This window comes from Catharus ustulatus, chromosome 6 (assembly GCF_009819885.2).
Source record: "Catharus ustulatus isolate bCatUst1 chromosome 6, bCatUst1.pri.v2, whole genome shotgun sequence".
Classification (NCBI taxonomy): Eukaryota; Metazoa; Chordata; class Aves; order Passeriformes; family Turdidae; genus Catharus; species Catharus ustulatus.
Genome location: NC_046226.1, coordinates 20,807,731 through 20,828,660, shown reverse-complemented (window position 1 = coordinate 20,828,660; position 20,930 = coordinate 20,807,731). Strand labels below are relative to the sequence as shown.

The following is a 20,930-nucleotide window of genomic DNA, read 5'->3' as shown; positions in this document are numbered from 1 at the left end:
TTCCTTGGGGTGCAGTCAGTGCTGTAGGGCACTGGCTGTGGTGCTGAGCAGCACAAAGCTGGGACAGTGCTTCTCCAGAGCTACTCTTATGGCTACAGTGCCATTCCTGCCTCCTGTCAGCAGGACAGCAGCATGCTGCCAGGAATGGAATGCAACAGGCAAGATGATGTCACTGAATCCTGCCACTGACGTTTTGCACTTTGAAAGAGCTGGATGTGGGGAGATATCCTGGTGTTCTCTCCCAGCAGCTTTAAGCTTGGAAGGCACTTAGCATCCTGCAGAATTGGTTCAAATAAACCAGGCTGTTCCTCTGTGAACACAGAAATCACAGATAGCTGCTGCACTTAAGCATTCCATCTCCAATTAAGCTTTACTCTGAAATGTCCTGTCCAGCTGCAAAATCTCCTGCTGAACTCCTCAGGCTTATCATATCAGCATGTGGCTTTCTGCATTAGAGACCAACTGGGGCAAACATAAACACAGTGGCTGAGGAATCACAGCCTTACAAACACAAATAAAGGGCTTTGTACCACCTAGTCTGCCTCACTGCCCTACAAAGCATCTACTCACATCTGTTTTCTCAGCATATTACCTATATAAAGGCAGATCAGAAGGTCAGCGCTGTGACTTGCCCTGGACTTCTCTCTGCTGTCCTTCCAGCTGATTTGACTATATAAAAACATTGGTGAAGAGGTGTGAAAAGAGTGAACTTCATCAAGAATACCATGCAGGCTCAGCATTTAGCTCTTCTATAATAAAGATAACCCTGCTACAAAGCCACAGTTACTGTACCTTGCACTTCCGAATAGCCATGAGAAGAAAACTCAGCACCTGAAATAGGAGATGCTCATTTAGCTGTTTGCAGCACAGGGCCAATGACATGCACGAGATCAGAACTGATTCTATGCTAGCAAGCAGACAAGAAAACCCTCAGTTAAACAGCAAAGTTATTTTATATATATATACGTATAAATTATAACATTTCCAAGCAAAAATGAAAATTAAACTCAGTTCTTTCATGCTGTCACTTTCTACTCTCACACTTTGCCTCCTCCTTGTCTTAGACTTGGTTTTCTTATAATGTGGAAGAGTATGGAAGGCCTAATTTATTCATGGGGGTAAGCACCATAGGACTCAGCCTAGCAAGCATTAGTAGAAGCAGACACTTCTGAGCTTTCTTCTAACTCCTTTCCTACTATAAGAGAAATGTTAAATCCTGTCCTCCTAAACCCTGACATTTCTCATCGTTCCTGAAGAAAAAGCAAGAACCTGATAGTCCTACAGCAGTATCAACCAGTCTTCTTTGTGATCAAAGTAACAGAGAAGATATATAAACAATGTTATTTTCTGGGGTGTAGTGGAGGCTGATATTGTATTGGATCTTTTTACGTTAGCAGACTACGTTTAGCCCCACAACAGCTGGCAGAGTTGAGATCAGTGACACCTCAGCTTGCTTTAAATGTTATCACTAGCACAGTCCTTTTTCAAAATGAAGTTTTGAAGGGATGGAAATGGTTGATCAGGGACTAACTACTGCAGCTGATGTTAATTAGAAAGATACACAAATATTTGCTCAAGACATGATAGTATTGTAGAATGGCTTGGGTTGGAGGCAACCTTAAAAATAATCTTGTTTCAACAACCCTGCCATGAGCAGGGACACCTTCCGCTAGACCAGCTTGCTCCAAGCCCCATCCAGCCTGGCCCTGAACACTTCCAGGGATGGGGCATCCGCAGCTTCTTTGGGCAATCTCTTCCAGTGCTTCACCATCCTCACAGTAAAGAATTTCTTCCATATTGCCAGCTCATTGTTGAGCTTTTCATCCACCAACATCCCCACATCCTTATCCTCAGGGCTGTTCTCAATGTATTCTTTGCACAGCCTTTAGTTGTGCTGGGTATTTCAAACTGAAGGGTTTGGTGCAGAAATGACCAGGTGAGGTTCTTTGGCCTGAGACATTCAGGAGGCCAGACTGTACAATAATAATGACACCACAGCCCTCCTTTCTGGCTTCAAAGCCTATGAATCAGATGACTGCACACCCAAGGTTATTTTGTAATTCTCTCTACTGAATAGATAGAAACAAACATTTGTTTATTTTTGTACTTATTCTTTCCCCATTCTAACACTTCCTCCTTCCTTCTGGCAGATTTTCTGTGTCTTCCTTCCTCCTACAAGGAAGGACTGAGACAGTGACTCTGGTCCACTGCTTTTACCTGCAGCCTTCATCAAAGAGCAAGATTGTCAGTCTATATGGTAAAAGCTATTTCTACTTCACCTAGGTCCAGATCGCACAACCAAGCTGCACGCTCCCCCACTGCAAAACAGGAGTGAGGATTGAACACTGCTGCAGAGGTCATTGGGATACTGCAGCCAAGAAGCCTTGAAGATGAGCTAATTCCCAGTACACAAGTCTATCTTGGGATCACAACACTTCTACTGCTGTGAATTATCTAGACTTAGCTTCCCAGATCTGTCCCATTAATTCATTACTCTTCAAGAAATTAAAAATGCATGAAAAAAATCTGGGATAATAACTACGATATAAAAGTCCTGAATTGCTGGTTGGTATTGACACGAAAAATAAAAAAAAAACCTGCCTCTGGTGCTGAGTCTAGCCCTTACGGGTTGGAGTTGTTTAAGAATATATTTTAGGTGATATTTGTTCATGGTACTCTGGAGTCCCCTCCTCCTTGAAGCAAGGGTTGGATGTTCCTCTCTGCAGCCTCTCCAGCTGGCTTTGGCAGGCTCTCATGTACAAGTTTTTCATGTATCTGGGACTGGGACACCAACACAAGCTGGCTACACAGCATAACTGAAATGCAGTTCTGGATGGAAGGTGGCAATCATCAGCATATATTATTTTCCCCCTTGCCATGGTAATTAACATGGAATAATTTCAGAGCTTGTAGCCTGTTCATGGCATTCAGTGCAACCACATTGCACAGCTATATAATCTGTTCAAAGCTGCTTGTCTGGAACTCACAGAACACCATTCTTGCAGCCATCATACCAGGATTCAGTATCTAACTGGCTACAGTTACAGAAGAAATGCAGCAGAACTACTGCAGAAAAGCATTAGGAAAAGGTTTGAAAAGTTATTAATTGCATTCTACTACCTCCAAGAGATAGCTGGAGCTGAGCTTGTCAGAATTGCCATTTCCAAGTTTTGGAACAGAAGCACCAGAGCCGCATTAAACTATGTGTTTTACTTTGAAAATAACAAAATTCTCAGAATTAATTCCTTGTGCTACTTATGAGCTGTCTGGATTTTGAGAAGTTAGGGGTCACACATGCAACCTTCTATCTCAAAACATGCAGATGTTCTCAGAAAATAATAACATAGCAATTTCCTCAGAATCCCAGTAGTCCCAGAGATACAAAAAAGTGCCAAAGAGAACAACTGGTCAGCAAATTGAACTGTTAACATTAAACATGGCATAGCTGCAGCTTTGCTAAGATACAAATCACAACAGAAACAACACAACTAGCAATGATGCACCTAAAATTGCTATGAGGAAACTTATGACTACACATAGATATACACACACAGTTTGATTATATAATACAGAAAGATTCTATTATATATTCTATTAAGTTTATAATATAATATTTATGAGCTATAAAAAAAATATATTCTTTATGATATACATACTGACCATATATAATGATATATATTTTGTATACAATATCATTTTAATTTATATAAATAAAATTATTTTAAAGAAGAATGGTGAAATGCAGAAATCTAAATCAAGCAATGAGGTACTTGGGCACAACCTCAGAACAGATCCATAATCACAGTTACAAGAAGGCCTCTCCGTTGCTCCTCTGTCTCTCAGATATTTGGCCTTTTTTGAAAGCTGAGACAGGCATCTGCTACAGAAGGAACAAATACTTGTATTGTATCAGTAACAGAGATGTCCTGTGTTCCTTATCTTGCAGAGCACAGCACAAAGGCCAAAAGTTCCCATTTCTTTTCACGCTCATTGATCCAAGATGAGCAACACGGCGAGGCATGGTAAGAACTCTGAGGCAAGGGGCACTTCAGCAGCACCAAACACAGCTTCACGCACACTGTGGAACCCCAGCTGTTGCAGAGTGCTTGCTGTTATAACCACACAAATATGACCACGTTAAATGGACAGTCTGCTATCACCTGACCCACATTTATTGGTGAGCTGCTGCAGGCTAGAGAGTCCCTTGTGCTGACACAGATGAAGATAATGTAAAAGGCTTCTTGGTGCCAGAGTTCAAACAAGCATAGGCAATGAAGTGCAGCATCTTTTAGCTGCACTTTGATAGAACAGCAAATCTTTTTCAGCTCTGCTCATGCAACATTTACCTTCACCACTGTGAACATTGCTGTCTTTACAGGACATCAGTCTGCTTATCCCAACTCCATCAGTTGGGAGGTTTTCTGCAGTCCCCTGTAGCAAGGGCAAACTTTCAGGTTGCATCATTAGTATTTCATCTTCCTCAGGTATCTTCCTTGGCCATATCTTGCATAAACACATGCATTATATAAGCTCAAGCCCATAGGTTTTATGCTCAAATTTGTGTCAGTCGTGAGAAAATTAATTCCCAGCAAATTTTACCTGCTTAGAGCCTACCAGCCCTGGACACCAAGAAGCACATTCTTATGGCTGGGACTTGTCTGTGTGTATGCCTGCAGTCAGATCTACCTCAGGCTTTAATCTGTTCCCACACAAAACCCTGTGCCCTGAACTACCACAGACAGTTGATGTTTAAGCATTTTGTTTGCAGGATAAATTCAAGACAAGTGGTGAAATTATGGAACAGAGTATCCTTTTATCCCATTCAGGCAATAAAAATTCACATTTCATAGCTAAAATACAGTAATTTCACGAATACAAGCCGCACCAATTTGACTAAGATTTTGCTCCTAAACCGGAAATGCGGCTAATAATCAGGAGCGGCTAATACAACCTCAGAAGTGCCTGCCAGAGTGCTGAGCCGAGCAGCTGCAAAGTCGGCATTTTGCGATTGTTACAAATCGCTACTTTGTTGCACCGCGGGTGGAGCCTGGCTCCCTGTAGGCAGCACGGGGGGCGGGGAGAGAGGCGGGAGAGCTCTCTTTCCTCCTCTGCCACAGCCCAGGGGAGAGACGGGGGGGGCCCGGCGCCGCCATTGCCGCGGCCCGGGGAGGAGAGGGGGGACCCGGGCCGCCCCTACCGCGGCCCGGGGAGGAGAGGGGGGACCCGGGCCGCCCCTACCGCGGCCCGGGGAGGAGAGGGGGGACCCGGGCCGCCCCTACCGCGGCCCGGGGAGGTGGGGGGAAGCCGGCGCCGCCATTGCTGCGGCCCAGGGAGGGGGGGGGAAGCGCCCGCCGCCATTGCTGTGGCCCGGGGAGCCGACAGGAGCCCCGCGCAAGCCATTGCCGTGGCCCGGGGAGGTGGGGGGAAGCCGGCGCCGCCATTGCTGCGGCCCGGGGAGCCGACGGGGTGCTTTGTCCCAGCCCGCCGCCGCCCCGGCAGGAGCGGGGAAACTCCGTCCCTGCCCGCCGCCGGCGCCACGGGCGCGGGAAAGCTCCCTCCCCGCCCGCCGCCGCTGCCGTAGGAGCAGGGGAAGCTCCGTCCCTGCCTGCCACCGCGGGGCAGTGCCGACCCGGGGTGACCGAGCCCAGTGGCAGCGCCGGCCGGCCCCGAGCTGCAGCACCGTGCTGGACCACCTGGCCCCGTCAGCGGCCCCTAGCGGGCCGAGCCTGCACAGCCTTAGCTCAGCCAGTAAACCCCGCCCTCCCGCGGTTCTGTTACTAATTGCACGCGGGTCCTCGCTGCGAACGACAGAGCGGCTTATATTCGTGTGCGGCTTATCTATGGACAAAAACCAAAATATTTGCCAACACCCAGAGATGCGGCTTATAGTCAGTGCGGCTTGTATTCGTGAATTTACTGTAGTTATTTTACTTAGCATCTGACCACAAATAGAATTTTTCATGCTTTTCTCATCATTAGGTTTTTCTCACTTGAAAAGTATTAAACCCAGACTGTTTTACAGACCTGATTCTTTACCATCACTAAGTAGATCAAACACTGATTTATTACTTTCATCGGGCTTTTAGCAGTGAAATAAGTCAGATTTTTCTTCCCTCCAGCAAGCTTGACCTTGGAGTCAACATCCTGGCTACCAGTCAAGGTGATTTCATCATCACACAGAGCATGAGCACCCCTCTCTTTGCCTTCATGGCAAAATACATGCCATTTCACTGTCTTGATGGAGCCTTCAAACTTCACTACAGTCTAAGGCAGCCAGTCCTTTGAGGGGAGAAATGCAAATCAAATGCTTGAATCAAGTCAGGTTTAAAGAACTGAATTTCTGGAGATGAACAGAGAGGATGGAGAGAAGAAAATGATCATACGTTTTTGTCCACTTATGCAGTGCTGTGGTGGGATGATGGTGGACTGAACAGAAAAGCAGCCAGAACTGTACAACAATTCCATGGCCACTAGGTCCTCAGCTTCCCCACTTCCACAAAGCCTCCTGATGCCAGCAGCCACTTTGGAAGTGGACTGTGAGGCATCCCAGGAACAGGACAAACAGTACTTTTTTCATGCTGCCCTTTTGCAAACTCTGCACCTAGTGAAAGGAAGACTCTCGTATTTCACACTTCAGGTTCCAGCATCACTAAGATACTGGAAGTGTAAGTGTATCTTACGTTTTGTGTATCTTATGCTTATGATTAGTGTATCTTATGTTTTAACTAATAGTACAGCCTTGCTTACATTACCTCCTTTTTTACTTGTAAAAAAATGTAGGTGACTGGAGTGAGTTTTTGTACTCATCTTGCTAATGAAATTGTCAGTTTGTGACTGAGAAGGATATAGTAAGAAAGTTGCACACAAAGCTTTTACTTAAGTATCAGCTTTACTTCAGGTCATATATAGGATATAATCCCACATGTGTGATAGGCATATACAGCAGCACCTTTGTCTCTGACTTGCCTGTATGATGTGAAGTTACACAGGGATTGGGCATCCCTCATTCCTTTGCTCAGATGGAGACATCCCCCGTGACAGCAGTCAATACCAAATCAACAAAATAGCAATATCCACCACATATTCCAGCTTGCCTATTCTACCTTTCTACTAAAAAGTGGTTCTCAGAGCTACAGAGAAGCAGACTATTCCAAAATAAAAATGGTCCCACAGATTTGTGGTAACTTAATTATTTGAAAAAAGAAACAGCTCTATTTATCCAAAGTAACTACTACTTCTCCACAAGTCCTTTGTCTAAAGTACTGAGCCAGCAGCTACCATGCTGCTGTTTGTAAACTTGTCTAGAAACCTAACCCAGCTTCACTGAACCATCAAATAATACTCTTTGCAGGTGACTTACACATATGTTTCTTATGGAAGGGACATATGACCGCATTAAGTCTTAGCCCATTCTCACAAAACAGATCTTATTTCCACATATTTTTACATTCACCACCTGAGAGAAAACACATTAAGTATCTCCCAGGTCTGAGCTATCATGACACCAGGGAATCAATTTTCATCACCAAACTGGGTAGTTACTGACCTTCCTCACCTTAGGCTGCACAGCTTTCAACATAGCACAGGTGCTTCCTCCTTGAGCTGTGTATTTTTTTCTGTGTCCTGACTTGTCAGCTTTTTCATGCACTGTGAAAGTCAGCTTTGTCATTCAGGAGTTCCCATTCTCCATGACATGACTGGCACCACTCTGCTTTATTTCTCCTGCTTCAGATTACCCAGAGTACAACTGAGGAGCAAAGAGCTACAGTGCCACATAGCATATTTCCCCACAATCAGGATTGTGTCTGAATATTGCCCTACAAGGTCAGATATAAGATCCTTAAATGGTTGAAATCTGCTACTGAACCATGTTATGTCATGTCTTACACTCTCTCTGCACTTACTGTTCAGTAAAGCACTATGCAAAGAATGCCTCAAGCAAACTGGATCTGTGTCTTGGCACTCACTGAAACAGAGAGGAACAAGCAGAACTGAGCCTGCCTCATCTGAATATGCTGTTGAGAAAATTTCTGCATGGAAACTCAGGAAAGGCATCCAGTCTCTCCCAACGCATACTAGTTCCTAGATCAGCTTAAGCTGATGTGGCATGTGAAAACCAGAAATGCTCCAATCTATCAACGAGTGCATAGTTGCATTTGGCCCTAACTTCAGGAGCCTGCACGTCTGTGCTGTGTAAAATCTAAGTGTGAATTTTTTTGGAATTAGAGTAGAACAAAATGCTGGTCTGCCTAATCCTTGAGTTTGCTCTGCTTTGGATCCATTTCTTGTGGCTCAATTCTGAACAGTGAGTTTGAGTAGCATCAAAAAGATTGAGATGGAAGCTTGAAGGCTTCCCTCTTACCAGCTGAATCCGCTGCAGATGTTCTACCACTGGTCAAGTCCTCAGTATTAAGTGACTGCAGATCTGTGTAGGAGGGAGCAATGCTTGGGCTGCTGGTGTCCTCTGAGTTGGTTGTCCAGCTGCTCTCTGAGGCATGGGCTTGCCTCTCAGAAGAGTTGGAAGAGGGGGAAGTCCAGCTGGGTGCTTTTGATGCAGACACTGGTGGCAGAGAACAAGTATTGCTTAGAAACATGCAGGGCAATCTACTCAAAGATCACAACTATTCCAAAGACATGCTAGATCAGTGTACTGGGGTTCTGTCAACACAAATTCCAACATGCACAGCAATACAGTTATTTTATAACAAATACAGAGCAACTTAGCTAGTGCCTGGCACTGTTACCCTCCAGCACTACTCAGCTGTCTGCCTTAGATCTGTACTGCAGGCAGCCATATGCTTTCCCGTTGCTCAAGTATTGGAGAAGCTGTGACTTTTCAGAATAAGATTTCATGTTTCTGACACTGCTGACAAGACCTGAATATGTTTGTTGTGGAACACAGATTTTTTAAAATCTTTTTGTTTTTACAGCACCACAGATTTTTTTAAAGTGGTTTTATTACATTTAATTAAGCATTCCCTATCTGTGACACTCACTCAAATGCAGTCATCATCTCAGGAATGCTCTGCATGGAGGAGGAGGAGGAGGATATAATCTGAAATTGACCTATTGATGTGCACTAGGAATGGTTTTTGTTTCTGAACATGTGGAATGTAGAGTCCCAATCTAAACATACTATGTAACATTTCTGCTCAGTGCAGACCAAAAATCCTGTTCTACTCATTTGCCAGACTTGCATGTCAAACAGTTCAGTCAGGCCTAACCATCACCCAGAGTTTAGAACACAATCACACACATCCACTGCTATGAGTTGGTATAGTGTACGATTTGCATTGCATACTCTTTGCCCAAAACATCACTTGAAAGCTAGGAACAATGGATAACTCAAGTGAGGAAATAATACTAATAAAAAAGAAAGTTATGGTTAAAAAGGCTTCCTGCACTAAGGAAAAGTGTATGGGTGAAGACTAGTTCTAATTTAATATCAGTTTAATAACTGTTTTCTAAATTAGTACATCTATATTTAGCTGTTAAACCAACAAAGATCTTGATGCTTCCCAAATCTCACAGTTACTGAACAGCTACTGACCACAGATTCTCTTCTCAGTACGTAATGAACAAACAACCCTTACTAGGTTGACAGATACTTTGGAAAAAACCAACAAATTAATGTTAAAGATTTATCTCTCTCCATCCAAGTGATGTAATGGGACACTTCCTCATTATGAAAACCTTGTTGTGCACATAGACAGAATATCCAAACAGTGCTCTCTGCCTTGCCTCTTGAGAAGCGTGGATTTATTTTGTATATCTGCACTGATAGCCTCAGGTAAGCAGGCAATGGTATTTTCATATACAGCTGTGAGCCTACTGACACTGAATGGCTTCTGAGCAGAGTCATCCCTGAGGAGGAGGAGGAGCTGAAAGGCAGATCTGTCTCCTTACTGCACAGCTGTTGTGGTCAGACACACAACCAAAGCCCACCTTCCTCTCTCCAGTAACTGCACACTGTGTTGTGCCTGTAGAGAAAGGATGAGGAATGTATGATTATAATCTGTCATTCCCTCTCTCAATCCTTTTGTTAAACACAGCATGAGGCACCTGAAAAGCCATCCTTAAAACTTCAGCTGAAATTGCTTTGACAGATAGAGCCCTTTATTTGGACATACAGGACAAACTGAAAAGCTGAGCTCTGTATGTGGATCACTAACAGGAGCCAAGGTTTTTTAAAGTATGCTTTATATCCTAGAAACAGTGAAATTATTTTATTAAAAAAAATAAAAATCTTTGATTTCCAGTATTTTTTTTAAGTCACTCACAACAATATGAAAAAACAGGCTAATTTAGAAACACGTAAGATATAATAACTCAAATACTGTCAACTAGTTTTGTGCTTTCCAAACCCAATTTTTATCTAAGAAGGCAACTGGCTGGACTAGTGTCACCAAATGCTTCTATATAAAGTCAAATTAATTTTATTCCAGGTAAGTTGGGTCATCTCGAAAGAACAGAATTGTTTGCTTTTTTCCAAAAAGAAGTCTTGTACTTTGGAAAACTGAAACCATGGGCAGCTTTTTCTGCAACAGATCTTTAAATTCTTGCAACAGTCAACTTATACTTGTGACTGTTGCAGGCTCCCCAACACTAATTATTAAAACTAGCAGAAGTGCATTTTCCCCTATGCTGAGCCAAAAGACAATCTAGCAATCTCAAAAAGCAGGACAAGCAAGGGTAAAGATCTAGACATGTTTCAGACCTCTAGATGCTTCTGTTGCTGCACTTCAGATTCCTGGAAGTGCTGCAGACAAATTCCTAAATGAGGAAGTGTGCTTTTGTAGAAATTTTGAATTCAGTCTCTAATGCCAATAGCTGGAGAGTCACAGCCTTTCTGCTGTACGAATTTCTCAGAAATCTGTCTATGTTGAAAGACCAGCGCCAGAACTACCCCTAAAATGCAAATTCTGTAGCATGCGCTGGATACTGAAAATCAACTCATTTCTTCCCAAAACGAAAAACATTTCCTTCAACATGCATTTTACTTTTCTTGACATGTTTATTCTTAAAACAATGGATTGTCTTTTAATATGCAGATTTACCTTGAGGTATTCATTCCTCTTTGGTGTTTTGAGGACCTGTTCCTTGATCCCTACACTGTATTACAATAAACCATGTTAGCATCATTTCCCTTCTTATTACATAGGACTTCAGACTTGTCTGATTTTAGCAGAGGGTGATTTTTTAGCATGATATTTTTCTAGTGGCAGGTGTAGTTTCCAGCTGCTGATCTTGTGTGGCAAATATTGCCTATTTTCAGAGAGAACAGCACAAAGTAGTTAAGCTCAGATATGCTGTTGGATAGCCTCCCAAGGGACATGCTAAGAGTCCAAGTAATTTGAGCCATTTAAAACCAGACAAAGCTCTTGGGAAGAAGTGGGCATGGTTGAGTAGGATAGATGATGTAACAATCTTGCCTTAGTCTAATTATGGTGACTAAGAATACCTCATTGAATTGAAGACTGCAGCTAACACTGATAAAATGAGAGGCTGTGAGCTGGAGGCCCATTGTGTAACAAATGCAAATGTTTTGTCACCTGCTAGCTGTGATCATTTACATATTGTGCAGCATTTGTGATCGGAACATTTGGGTCAGCCTAAAAATCTCATTTTTAATTTGGCAGTAACAGTTTGACTAGGCTGATAAATAATCATAACAAAAACCAAGTTTCTTCTTTTCCCAGCAAAAGGAAAACAGAGAAAGGGACACCACAATATATAAATTCTGTGACTAAATATTTCTACGGCCTTACTCAAGAGTTTTTGCTTCTTGAGAAAAAATCCATATGATTTGACAGCTGTCAGTTAACTACACACAAAGCCCAAATGCAGAAATACTCTGCAACAAACATTTTGCTTAGCATTTACTCTGCCTGAACCTGGTAGAAGGGTTTGTAAGAACAACCTAAATAAAGATAGTTTACACTGTGAGGCTTACTATGGGTGCTTTTCATTTCTGTACCTCAGATTTTGACCTTTCTTTTTATCTTTGCCTGTTTGGTTTGCCCGGTTTCTTGCCATCAAACTCCTGACCTCTGCTCCCCAAATGATGTCTTCACTTTTCGCAGAACAACGAGGGTCCAGCATTAGCCTTGGTTTTCTTTAAAATGTACTTCCTATAGGAAAACCACTACATTCTAGCTGTCTTTAAATTGCTGTTTTTTCAGATTCTGAGCATTTTGGGACGAATATTTGCTTTTGAGGGAACCCGCCCCAAAATACTATAGCCCTAATGTCAGAGCAAGACAGCATCTCTCTCTCCTAGGACCCATCCTCTTTGCTCTCATTGCACTCTGGAAACCACACTTTGCAAGCCCTTTTCAAAATGTGTTTCCAGGCAGCCTGGCCATCAGCCTGTAATTATCTAGTCAGCTGAGCAGCTACTCAAGCAGAGACAGACAGATAGACAGACGATTTCCTAACAGCGCTGGAGCCCTGACAGGAACGCGACCGAGGGTGCTGAGCCTCCAGGACACTGCTCTTCACAGCTGCCTGCACAGGAAACAGATTTCAAATGTGTCCATCCTTCTCCCACCAATCCTTCTGTTTGTACTTGGCCTTTATACTCTTCCCTCCCCCCGTCTGGGTATTTGCTATTGTTCTTATGCAGAATGTTTGCTACTGGAAATGAATAATTGCTGTCACCATGGGCTTTCCACTGAGGGTGTCAGCGTACACCCACAGAAAAAAAATCGTGATCTGCACAATAATTCAGAACAACTAGGCTGAAGTTTATCCTACCTCTTGCTGTCAAATGTCCCTCAGAGTAAAGGGCCAGAAACAAAGAGCTGCCATTTCTGCTTCGCTTTAGAGGCTGTCAGCTGCACTGGTCTGGCCATTTATCATACAGGGTCCAGAAAAAGAGTGGGACCAGCTCACATGTAAGGATTTTAAAATATCCTTAAGAAACACCTCCTTAGGGTTCCTATACAGTTCATAAAATAATAGCTTCCCATGCAAGAATTATATGGAATACATCCTGGTCTGTTATGGGAACCACCCTCCTCCATGACTCTCAGTCAGACGTCAAAGTTAGCGTGCAAGTATCCTCCCTCATTGACAAGGATCACACAGGACAAGCCTCTGCAGGGGCACAAATGAGTGTCTTCTTCAAAACTGCAATGCTTTTGGAAAGCCTGCTCTACTCTCCTCATCTGGATATCCTAGACCTCTGCCTACAGACTAGTGTCCCCTGTGACTGCAAACATACTCCAACAGGCAGTGCTTTTAGTAAGCACATACCCTAAGGCTGGACCACATCCCTCTAAGGGTAGGACATCAAGTAATATACAACAAAATTTGTTTTATGGAAGTCTTTTTCTTATCATTAGCTTTATTAAGGTCGAGCAAAGATTTTTATTTTTCTGTTAAGCAGATGCATTTACAAGTTTTTCAGTGAACAAGGATATAACATTAAAAAGGAAATACCAAGTCAGAGCAACTAACAGCTCCATTGAAAAAGTACATGGCTATATGAGTAAGCATAAACTCTGATAACATTAACTGTGTTAAAATACATTACAAACCATTCAAAGTTAAACCTTTGAGAAGCCGAAGAGCAAGGCAAAAATCTTGTATGCTCTCATTGCACTTTGTTATCTTACTGGAACAGACCTTTTCATTGCTTTTGCCTCACCTGTTTGTGGGTGGGTTGATGAAGCACTGGCCCATGGTGCGTCTTCAAACTGAACCCAAGCACTGATGGATGATGACAGATCAGTGCTGGGACACACATGGTTACCAAGCACAGCAGAATCCACCTTGGGCTGCTCAGCTGCCTCTTGCAGCTCTGTACAGAAAAGGTCTTGAAATTCTCCATTTGCATTGTGGTTCTCCTCTGAGGATGTATCTGAGGAATGAAAACATTTCACTGGAGGAGCCTCTGTGCTACCTAAAATAGAGACAACATAGAAAGATTTACAGTATTAACCATTATTTAATTGTTTTTTATTGAAACATCTAAAATTTGCCATTAAATGTAGGAAATTTTCCTTCACCTAATGAAGTTTTTGGATTAACACTGGGCAGTCTTGCACTTGATTATAATGGGTGAGATTTCCTCCATGGTTGGTTGGATACTGTCTTGAATTTTGAAGGACAGATCCAAAACCTGTAGTAGATCCACATTACATCACACGAGGAGATTAATTTGCTTTTTTGGCCCAAATTCTCTTATTACGTGGGGTAGCAGGAAATAATTCAATCTCTGCACTAACTGCTTCCATGTAGAAGGCAAGCTCTCCCATGCTAGGCAGTTTGTCTAAATGAAACAAAGGAAGTCTCATCAGTTTCAAAGAAAATCAGAGAGCTTACCTCGTGGGCGAACAGGGAGGAGCAGCTCATCAGTGAAGGACACCCACTCGGACTGGTGGGAGGCAATGACACTTGTCAGAGATGTCATATTGGCAGCAGGTCACTCATCTTCACTTAGGGATCATAAAGAGGAGGAAGCAGAATGGAAGAGGTATGGTGAAGATGAACACTAACTGCTGTTAAGACAAGAAAGAAGTAGATTATGTCTTTTAGAAAATTAAATGGGAGAAACTAGTGCCACCATTTTTTATAATATAGAATGTTTAAACAATTTATGTACCACAGTCACAGTACTGCCAAAGCACTACCACCTTTGACACAGGAATGTCAGTTGTGTCTAGAGGAAGGTTACACTTGAGCAACTCCTTCATACAAAGCAACTGAGGGTCTTGAAATATCTTCATGTTAGAACCAATCATCACCAAAATCAATATTTTAGTTCTTACTCAAGGATCCATGCCTCTCATATTCTCAGCAAGAGCAGATGAGGATATTCTCCCAGGTTTAGCAGATTTTGATTATGATGCAACTTAATCCCCACTCCAAGGTGTTAATACATCTTTGCCCACCTTGCTCCTTACAATGTCTAACCCCTCTCCAAAGCAAGCAATAAATTGCACATTTCATTATCAATAACATCTATGTAGCTGATTCTGGAATGCAGATGAGTGCCCAATGACTCATATGGTCTGGGTATATACAGCTGCCCTCTTAACAAGCTGCACTTTCCACTCTGCTGCTTGATTGGAACTTCACATTTTGATTTTAAAACCATCCTAGACCTTGTCCAGAGTTTAGCATGATTTTGCTGTAGCTCAGCAAATTATTTTCACAGATGTGGAAACTGAATTTAGTAGGTCCTCCAATGGTATGGACTCCACACAGATCTGTGAATCTGCTACTTGGAGTGGAGCCCGGGAAAGTGCTTTGGCTGTTAGCTAGTAACTAACAACTAGCTAACTAACTGCTGGTCAGGTCTAGACAGAGAAATTCTCTCTGACAAGCACCCATGACCACCTCAGTTTTGTAAACTACTTCAAAACTCTCAGAAGACTTTTCCTAGGGAAATATGCTAATTCTGTCCCCAATTATCTCAAGCATTGAAGCTCTTGTTGCCATGGTATTGAAGTACTTGAAAATACTGAAACTCAGTCCTGACTATTTGAAAGAGCTTTAAGCAGCATTTCTTGGCCTCCTGTCACTCATCTAACTAAAGGGTTTTTCAGGGTGAAACTTCATGTTAGTGTACAAGAGCAGATACTTCACTGAGACTTCTCTATACCCTATATTAATTATAAAAAATTTGGGCCTAAAAAGCACATATATTTAAATGCATTCAATCTTTCAGAATTTCTGAAGGAGACAGATCATCAAATAGCTTCCAATATTATTATTCTCCTCAGGGCCACATAGTCCTTTGTTTGCTGAAGGTAGATCAGCAATCAAGAAAGAGTTGAAAACTTCAAAAGTTTGGAAGTCACAAACCTACCTGACAATTAGAGAGAATTTTTGTTCAGTGTCTGAAGATAAATCTTTTTGAGCAGAATAGAATGCAAAATGTACATTTCCCTGCAAACACAGAAAAGGATTACTAGAGATAATCCTGATGGTTAAATGCAGTCAGCCTTAAGACTGATCCCGTTGCCATAGACTTTCCAGAGCCTATGGCCCCCTGAGCAGTCACCCTGCACATTTTTCCCTTGTTACACAACCAATTCCCTACTGCAGGAAGAGCAGCAGCGCTTGAGCCCCTTTTCCTCCACTGCCATGGCAGGAGCCCTGTCTCATGCAGAGTGGGCAGGTACACCTGCCTGCCTTGAACAACATCTATTTTGGGTGCTGTTAATAGAAACTTACATAGCTAAACATAGAAGCAAGCAAGAGGAAAAAAAACCCAGATGTTTAGGGTCATTTGGATGCCATATGAGGGAAGGAGAGGATGACCTTGGCATCTTGTTTCCCTCATGTGACCAATTAAGCTGTTTGTTTTGGGCTTGTTTAAATATCTGTAACTAAGTTTTCTTTTCCCAGACAACTGTATACTGACCTGCCCTTTCTCCTGGAAAAATCCTGACAGAACCATGAAGTGGCAGGAAATGAAAAAAGAAAACAGTTTAGCCTGCCCTTGATGCACAGAGACTGTAGTAGAGCTATTTTTGAATTATTTCTTTTCTTTTTAATTTCAAGAGGGAGAAAGATGTGAAAGGAGGCAGGAAAGTGGACTGTTTCAGCAGTACAGATATGTGGGAGAATGATATTAACATTTTAAGATGGACTTCCTCTAGTGTGCTACTGCCCTGTCACAAACATAATTCTTAAAATCCATTTAGTACCAGAGAGCAAAACTAGCACTTTAAAATGGATAGTGAACACTATAAACTCAGAAAAGCATCAGAACACTGTGCATTGAGGGTTATACAACTTCCCCATGACTGGAATTTTCTAGAGACTTCCCAGTTTGCTAAATAAGAGACATTGAGTTGACTTATCAGGGTTATCACACCCTTTTAGACAAGCAGTCTGAAAGAGAGGAAAGGCAGTCTGAGTGGTTAATAACTTCAAAGATATTCAGAATAGAGGCATTTTGAGGATGCATATGTTAGGTTTTAAAAAAAGAAAGAAAATGATAGAATTGTGCATTCTTTCAAGATTCACAAAAAGCCTCAATCCCACCCCTTGACCTAAATGCCTATACAGAACTATGAATCATGTATAGCTAACACCTGTGCAAACTATGTGGACAAAACACTTCATTCAATTATTTTCCACCTCTCATTCACTCTCCAAAATCCTACTTGGAGAAAGACCTAAGCCACTGCCACTGTGAACCAATGAGCCTCAGCCAGCACAACAGCAGTGCCACTGTGCATTGAGTTAACACAACAATGCTGCAATCTGCAGAACTACTACAGAGGTCAATGTCTCCAGAAGAACCATTTGAATTGTGGGTAAACCTGAATTCTCTCTGTAGCAAAGCAGTCAGCACCACTATTTAAACACTGCAGTGAGTGCTCTGTATGTGAATTGCAGTGTTCCTTCCTGCTCTTCAGACTTCTCAAACATTGCTGGCTATTTGGAGAGGAATTAATTTTGGAGCCTACTAGGACTAAGAACAAGTGGATCCTTTAAAATCCAAGTAAGCTACAATTAAAGCAAAAGTTTATGCTGCACAGCCCAAACAAGAGCAGATGGAAACAAATTTCTTGGAACAAGATTTTAACAGGCCAGACCAGCATTATTTCTCTCTACGTGAACAGGACTGTTTAGATCATTACTTCTGGATTTGTGTTATTATATGCACTATGCTTTTGGTGCTGAACTGGTTTAAAAAGAAGTAAGCTAATTTATCAGATTTTTAGTAAAAAGTTGCGAATCAAAAGTTTGTTTGTTTCCGACTACTACGAAGTAAATACAAGATAAAGCAGATGTTATACCTACTCATCCCAATGATCCTTACCATCAATTCCAAGGCAGTGACTTGACCATGAAGCAAAAAAATCCTCTAAGAAGCTGAAATTTCTGCTTCAGGTGTCCCTTTTCCACATTACAGTTTCACAGTGGTGGATGTAAATCTGAGTGACAAGCAGGTGACAGTTATTTCCAGCTCTCCAGAAGGTAGAGATCATAGAGTTGGAACAAAACTCCTTGTCTCTTTAGTCCTTCCAGTGTTTTGATAAAACACATTAACAAAAGCCCTTTTAAAAACTGATGAAGGTTCATTCTAGAATGACAAAACTGCTTTGATAATTAGAAACCTCTCCTTTCAAAACTATGTAAACACACAGTCTACAGCCATTCCTTCTTGTGATGTGATTACCCATCTGTCCTTTTGTACAGCACCACTCTAGCAACAGATGAAAAGGAATATAATTGTCCTCCCTTTATCTTGGTAAACCAAAAACATGTATTTGAGAAAGACACACATAATTATCCTGTGCCAGAAGTCTGACAGTCAGCACCTTGTACAATGAGCCCTCACTTTAGGTGGGACCTTTACACACTATATGAGTACAAACACCAACAGTAGTAATGTTGATATATAGAAATGTTTGTGGCACTATTGAGGTTTAGAAGTATCAGAAGTATCTGTAATTGCATGGTGTTTTTTCTAAACATGCCATTTGAAGTATTTAATTACTGATGTGTTTGGACAGAAAACTCAAACATTTTCTCAGTAGATTTCAACTCTGCTTAGAAGAAATAGCTTAGCACAGTTAATAATTTTAAGTACTAAGGGTCATTTCTCCAATTGCTTCAAGTTACATCCATAGGATGCAGGCTGCAGTCTGAGTTACAGGTTACAGTTATATGGGAAAACAGGAGAAAAAAATAAAAATAAAAAATACTGAGAACAAAATTCAGTTGTTCACTCTCTTGTTTTCCAAATATAATATCAATAGCAAGTTTGTGCTAAATGCATAGACTCTATTGCCTTACATGGCAACACTATTTAAAAACATCCTGTAATCCATACAGTGATTCTGCTTTTCTTGCTTATACATTCCCTTACAATCCCAGAAACTGAAACATTCACTGGTAACAGTGGTTTGCATTTGGTTTTGTAGGAGACCATTGTGGGAAAACAACTAGAGCTGCTAAATTTCACACAGAAGAGAAACGAAACTAAGCCAAAGACACAGCAAGAAAAGGAAAGACTCTGACCAGGGCTTTTTTTGTAATAAACAAGTTTCACTTCCACCAAGAAAGCCTCAAGGAAAAATAAGTAATTTTATCTTGACCATGTGTTTGGCAAACCTGTACAGATGAAACTATTCTAGTACACGAACTGAGGAGTGATTGCTGCCTTGGGCAAATTTCCAAGTGACAGAGAGCTCACAGCTCTTCCTCTCTTGGCCTGTAAATAAACACTGACCATCAGCACATCATGATCTGAATAACAAACAAACTCCAAATTGGAACTCTGCTCTCCAGCATCAAAACCAAGTCCCAAGTACTTCAAGGTGCAACAGCATAAACAAAACATAGTGTCAAACAACAGGGAAAAAAACCCAAAACAATGAACTTGAAAACCCAATGACATAAAAGAAGTGGATTTGGCTATCATTCTTGCTGAAAAAAAAATAAATTACCAGCCTCTGTCTAAATGCCTGAGTAAGATTTCCTTATGAATTACCTAGATGATGACAGGAATAAAGTTATATTTGGTTGATTATTATATTTGTAATATTGACAATATTTTCTCCATGTATACAGCTCTGCTAGATGGAAAATTGCTCTGAGAAAGTGTCTGGTAAAACTCCATTTTAGATCTTATGCCAGTTTTTATTACTCTGATACATGCTTTTATGTGAGTTCCATGACTTCAGATGTAGCTTAAGAAGCTCAGTCACTACCTGGTGCATGTAACACACAAAAGCTCTCAATATGAAAGGAAGAATTAGGCCCCAAAGGGAGACAAATGGACATGCCTTATGAAACTCTTGCAGCCTCTATGGGAGAAAGGATGGCTTTTCCCATTATGGATTTCACCTAAGTGAATGGTAACAAAAGCCTTGGCAGTGCTGTGTCTGCAGAGCCACAGCAAATCCACCTTGTGCCACTACAAGGTAGGTCATTAGTGCTGTCTCCTGGTAATTTCAGACAGAGATGGAGTGAAGGTGGAGTGAGGTACTTGAGGTGACTACAGCCATCTGGTACACTGAATGACAGAAAGGCAGACTGGGAGTCTGCCTGAGCCCAGGACCTAATGACCATTCCTAATTACTCCAACAGATACAAAGTGATCTGCTTAAACCTACACTGCAAGTCTGTGGCAGAAGCAGCCTTAAAGCTGAGGTGACCTGGAATGACCTTATTTTCTCCAGCACAACCAGCACACATAAAACCATATGCCACAAGCACACATTCCAGCTTTCCTGGAAGCTCACAATTCAGTGACAGTAAGAGAGAAGAGTCTGTACAGGATGCACTGGTAAGAAGTCATAAGCATCTACCTCAGGAATATTTGTGTCAAGACTAATATTTGGAAGGTCAACAGCTGCTGTTTTCTCTGCACCAAAATTTATCTGCCACAGAAGCTCCTCTGTTTTCTACAGAAAGAGAGAAGACACCTAAAATGCTCTCCTGCAGACAATACCAGCATATTTAGGCAGTTCAGAAGGCAATAATGTCTCTCCTGTCAAGGCCATGCCTCAGAAATACTTAATGGATTATTGATGCCTCATAATGAGAGGCAGAGATTCAAAGTCTGATGTCGGAGAAAAATTTTATAACTTCTATTACTTGTACTCCTAAAACCTTGAGAAACATAGAAAGACACTCTAGAAGACCAGCAGTGCAAAACAAAACAGGAATTTTAATTAATTTATTTTTAGTATTAGAAGGAACACAGCAAGCAAAAACTAAGGGTGGATGTGAGACAAAATGCTTGACAGTGATAGTTCACATCACCAGTCGAGGAAAACAGAAGTTCTGCATCTCAGGACTTTCAGTATAGCTCACTCTGGATACATGATTCATTCAAAGTGTAACTGAAGCCATGTAATTGCATGGGAACCTGAAAGACAACTTCCCAAACTGACAACCTTTCAGTTCAAACTAGAATCTGAGGCAACAATCAGTCAAAATAGAGCAACAATGCA

At 41.7% G+C, this 20,930-nt stretch overlaps 1 protein-coding gene across 5 annotated transcripts in view; it reads right to left on the bottom strand.

Moving 5' to 3' along the window:
* The window catches only part of STON2 (stonin 2), a 69,712-nt gene that overhangs the window by 38,623 nt on the left and 10,159 nt on the right, over positions 1–20,930 (bottom strand). For 2 of the 5 annotated variants that reach the window (XM_033062922.2, XM_033062921.2), the window contains exons 2-6: positions 17,786–17,900; positions 15,818–15,897; positions 14,329–14,441; positions 13,652–13,906; positions 8,363–8,560 (exon numbers count right to left, since the gene is read on the bottom strand). In XM_033062922.2, the coding sequence (XP_032918813.1) occupies positions 8,363–8,560; positions 13,652–13,906; positions 14,329–14,416 (541 nt within the window). In that variant the 5' untranslated portion in view covers positions 14,417–14,441; positions 15,818–15,897; positions 17,786–17,900. Of the gene's footprint in view, positions 1–8,362; positions 8,561–13,651; positions 13,907–14,328; positions 14,442–15,817; positions 17,710–17,785; positions 18,526–20,930 lie in introns of those variants that run through there. The other 3 variants (XM_033062920.2, XM_033062923.1, XM_033062924.2) reach the window with 3 other exon arrangements.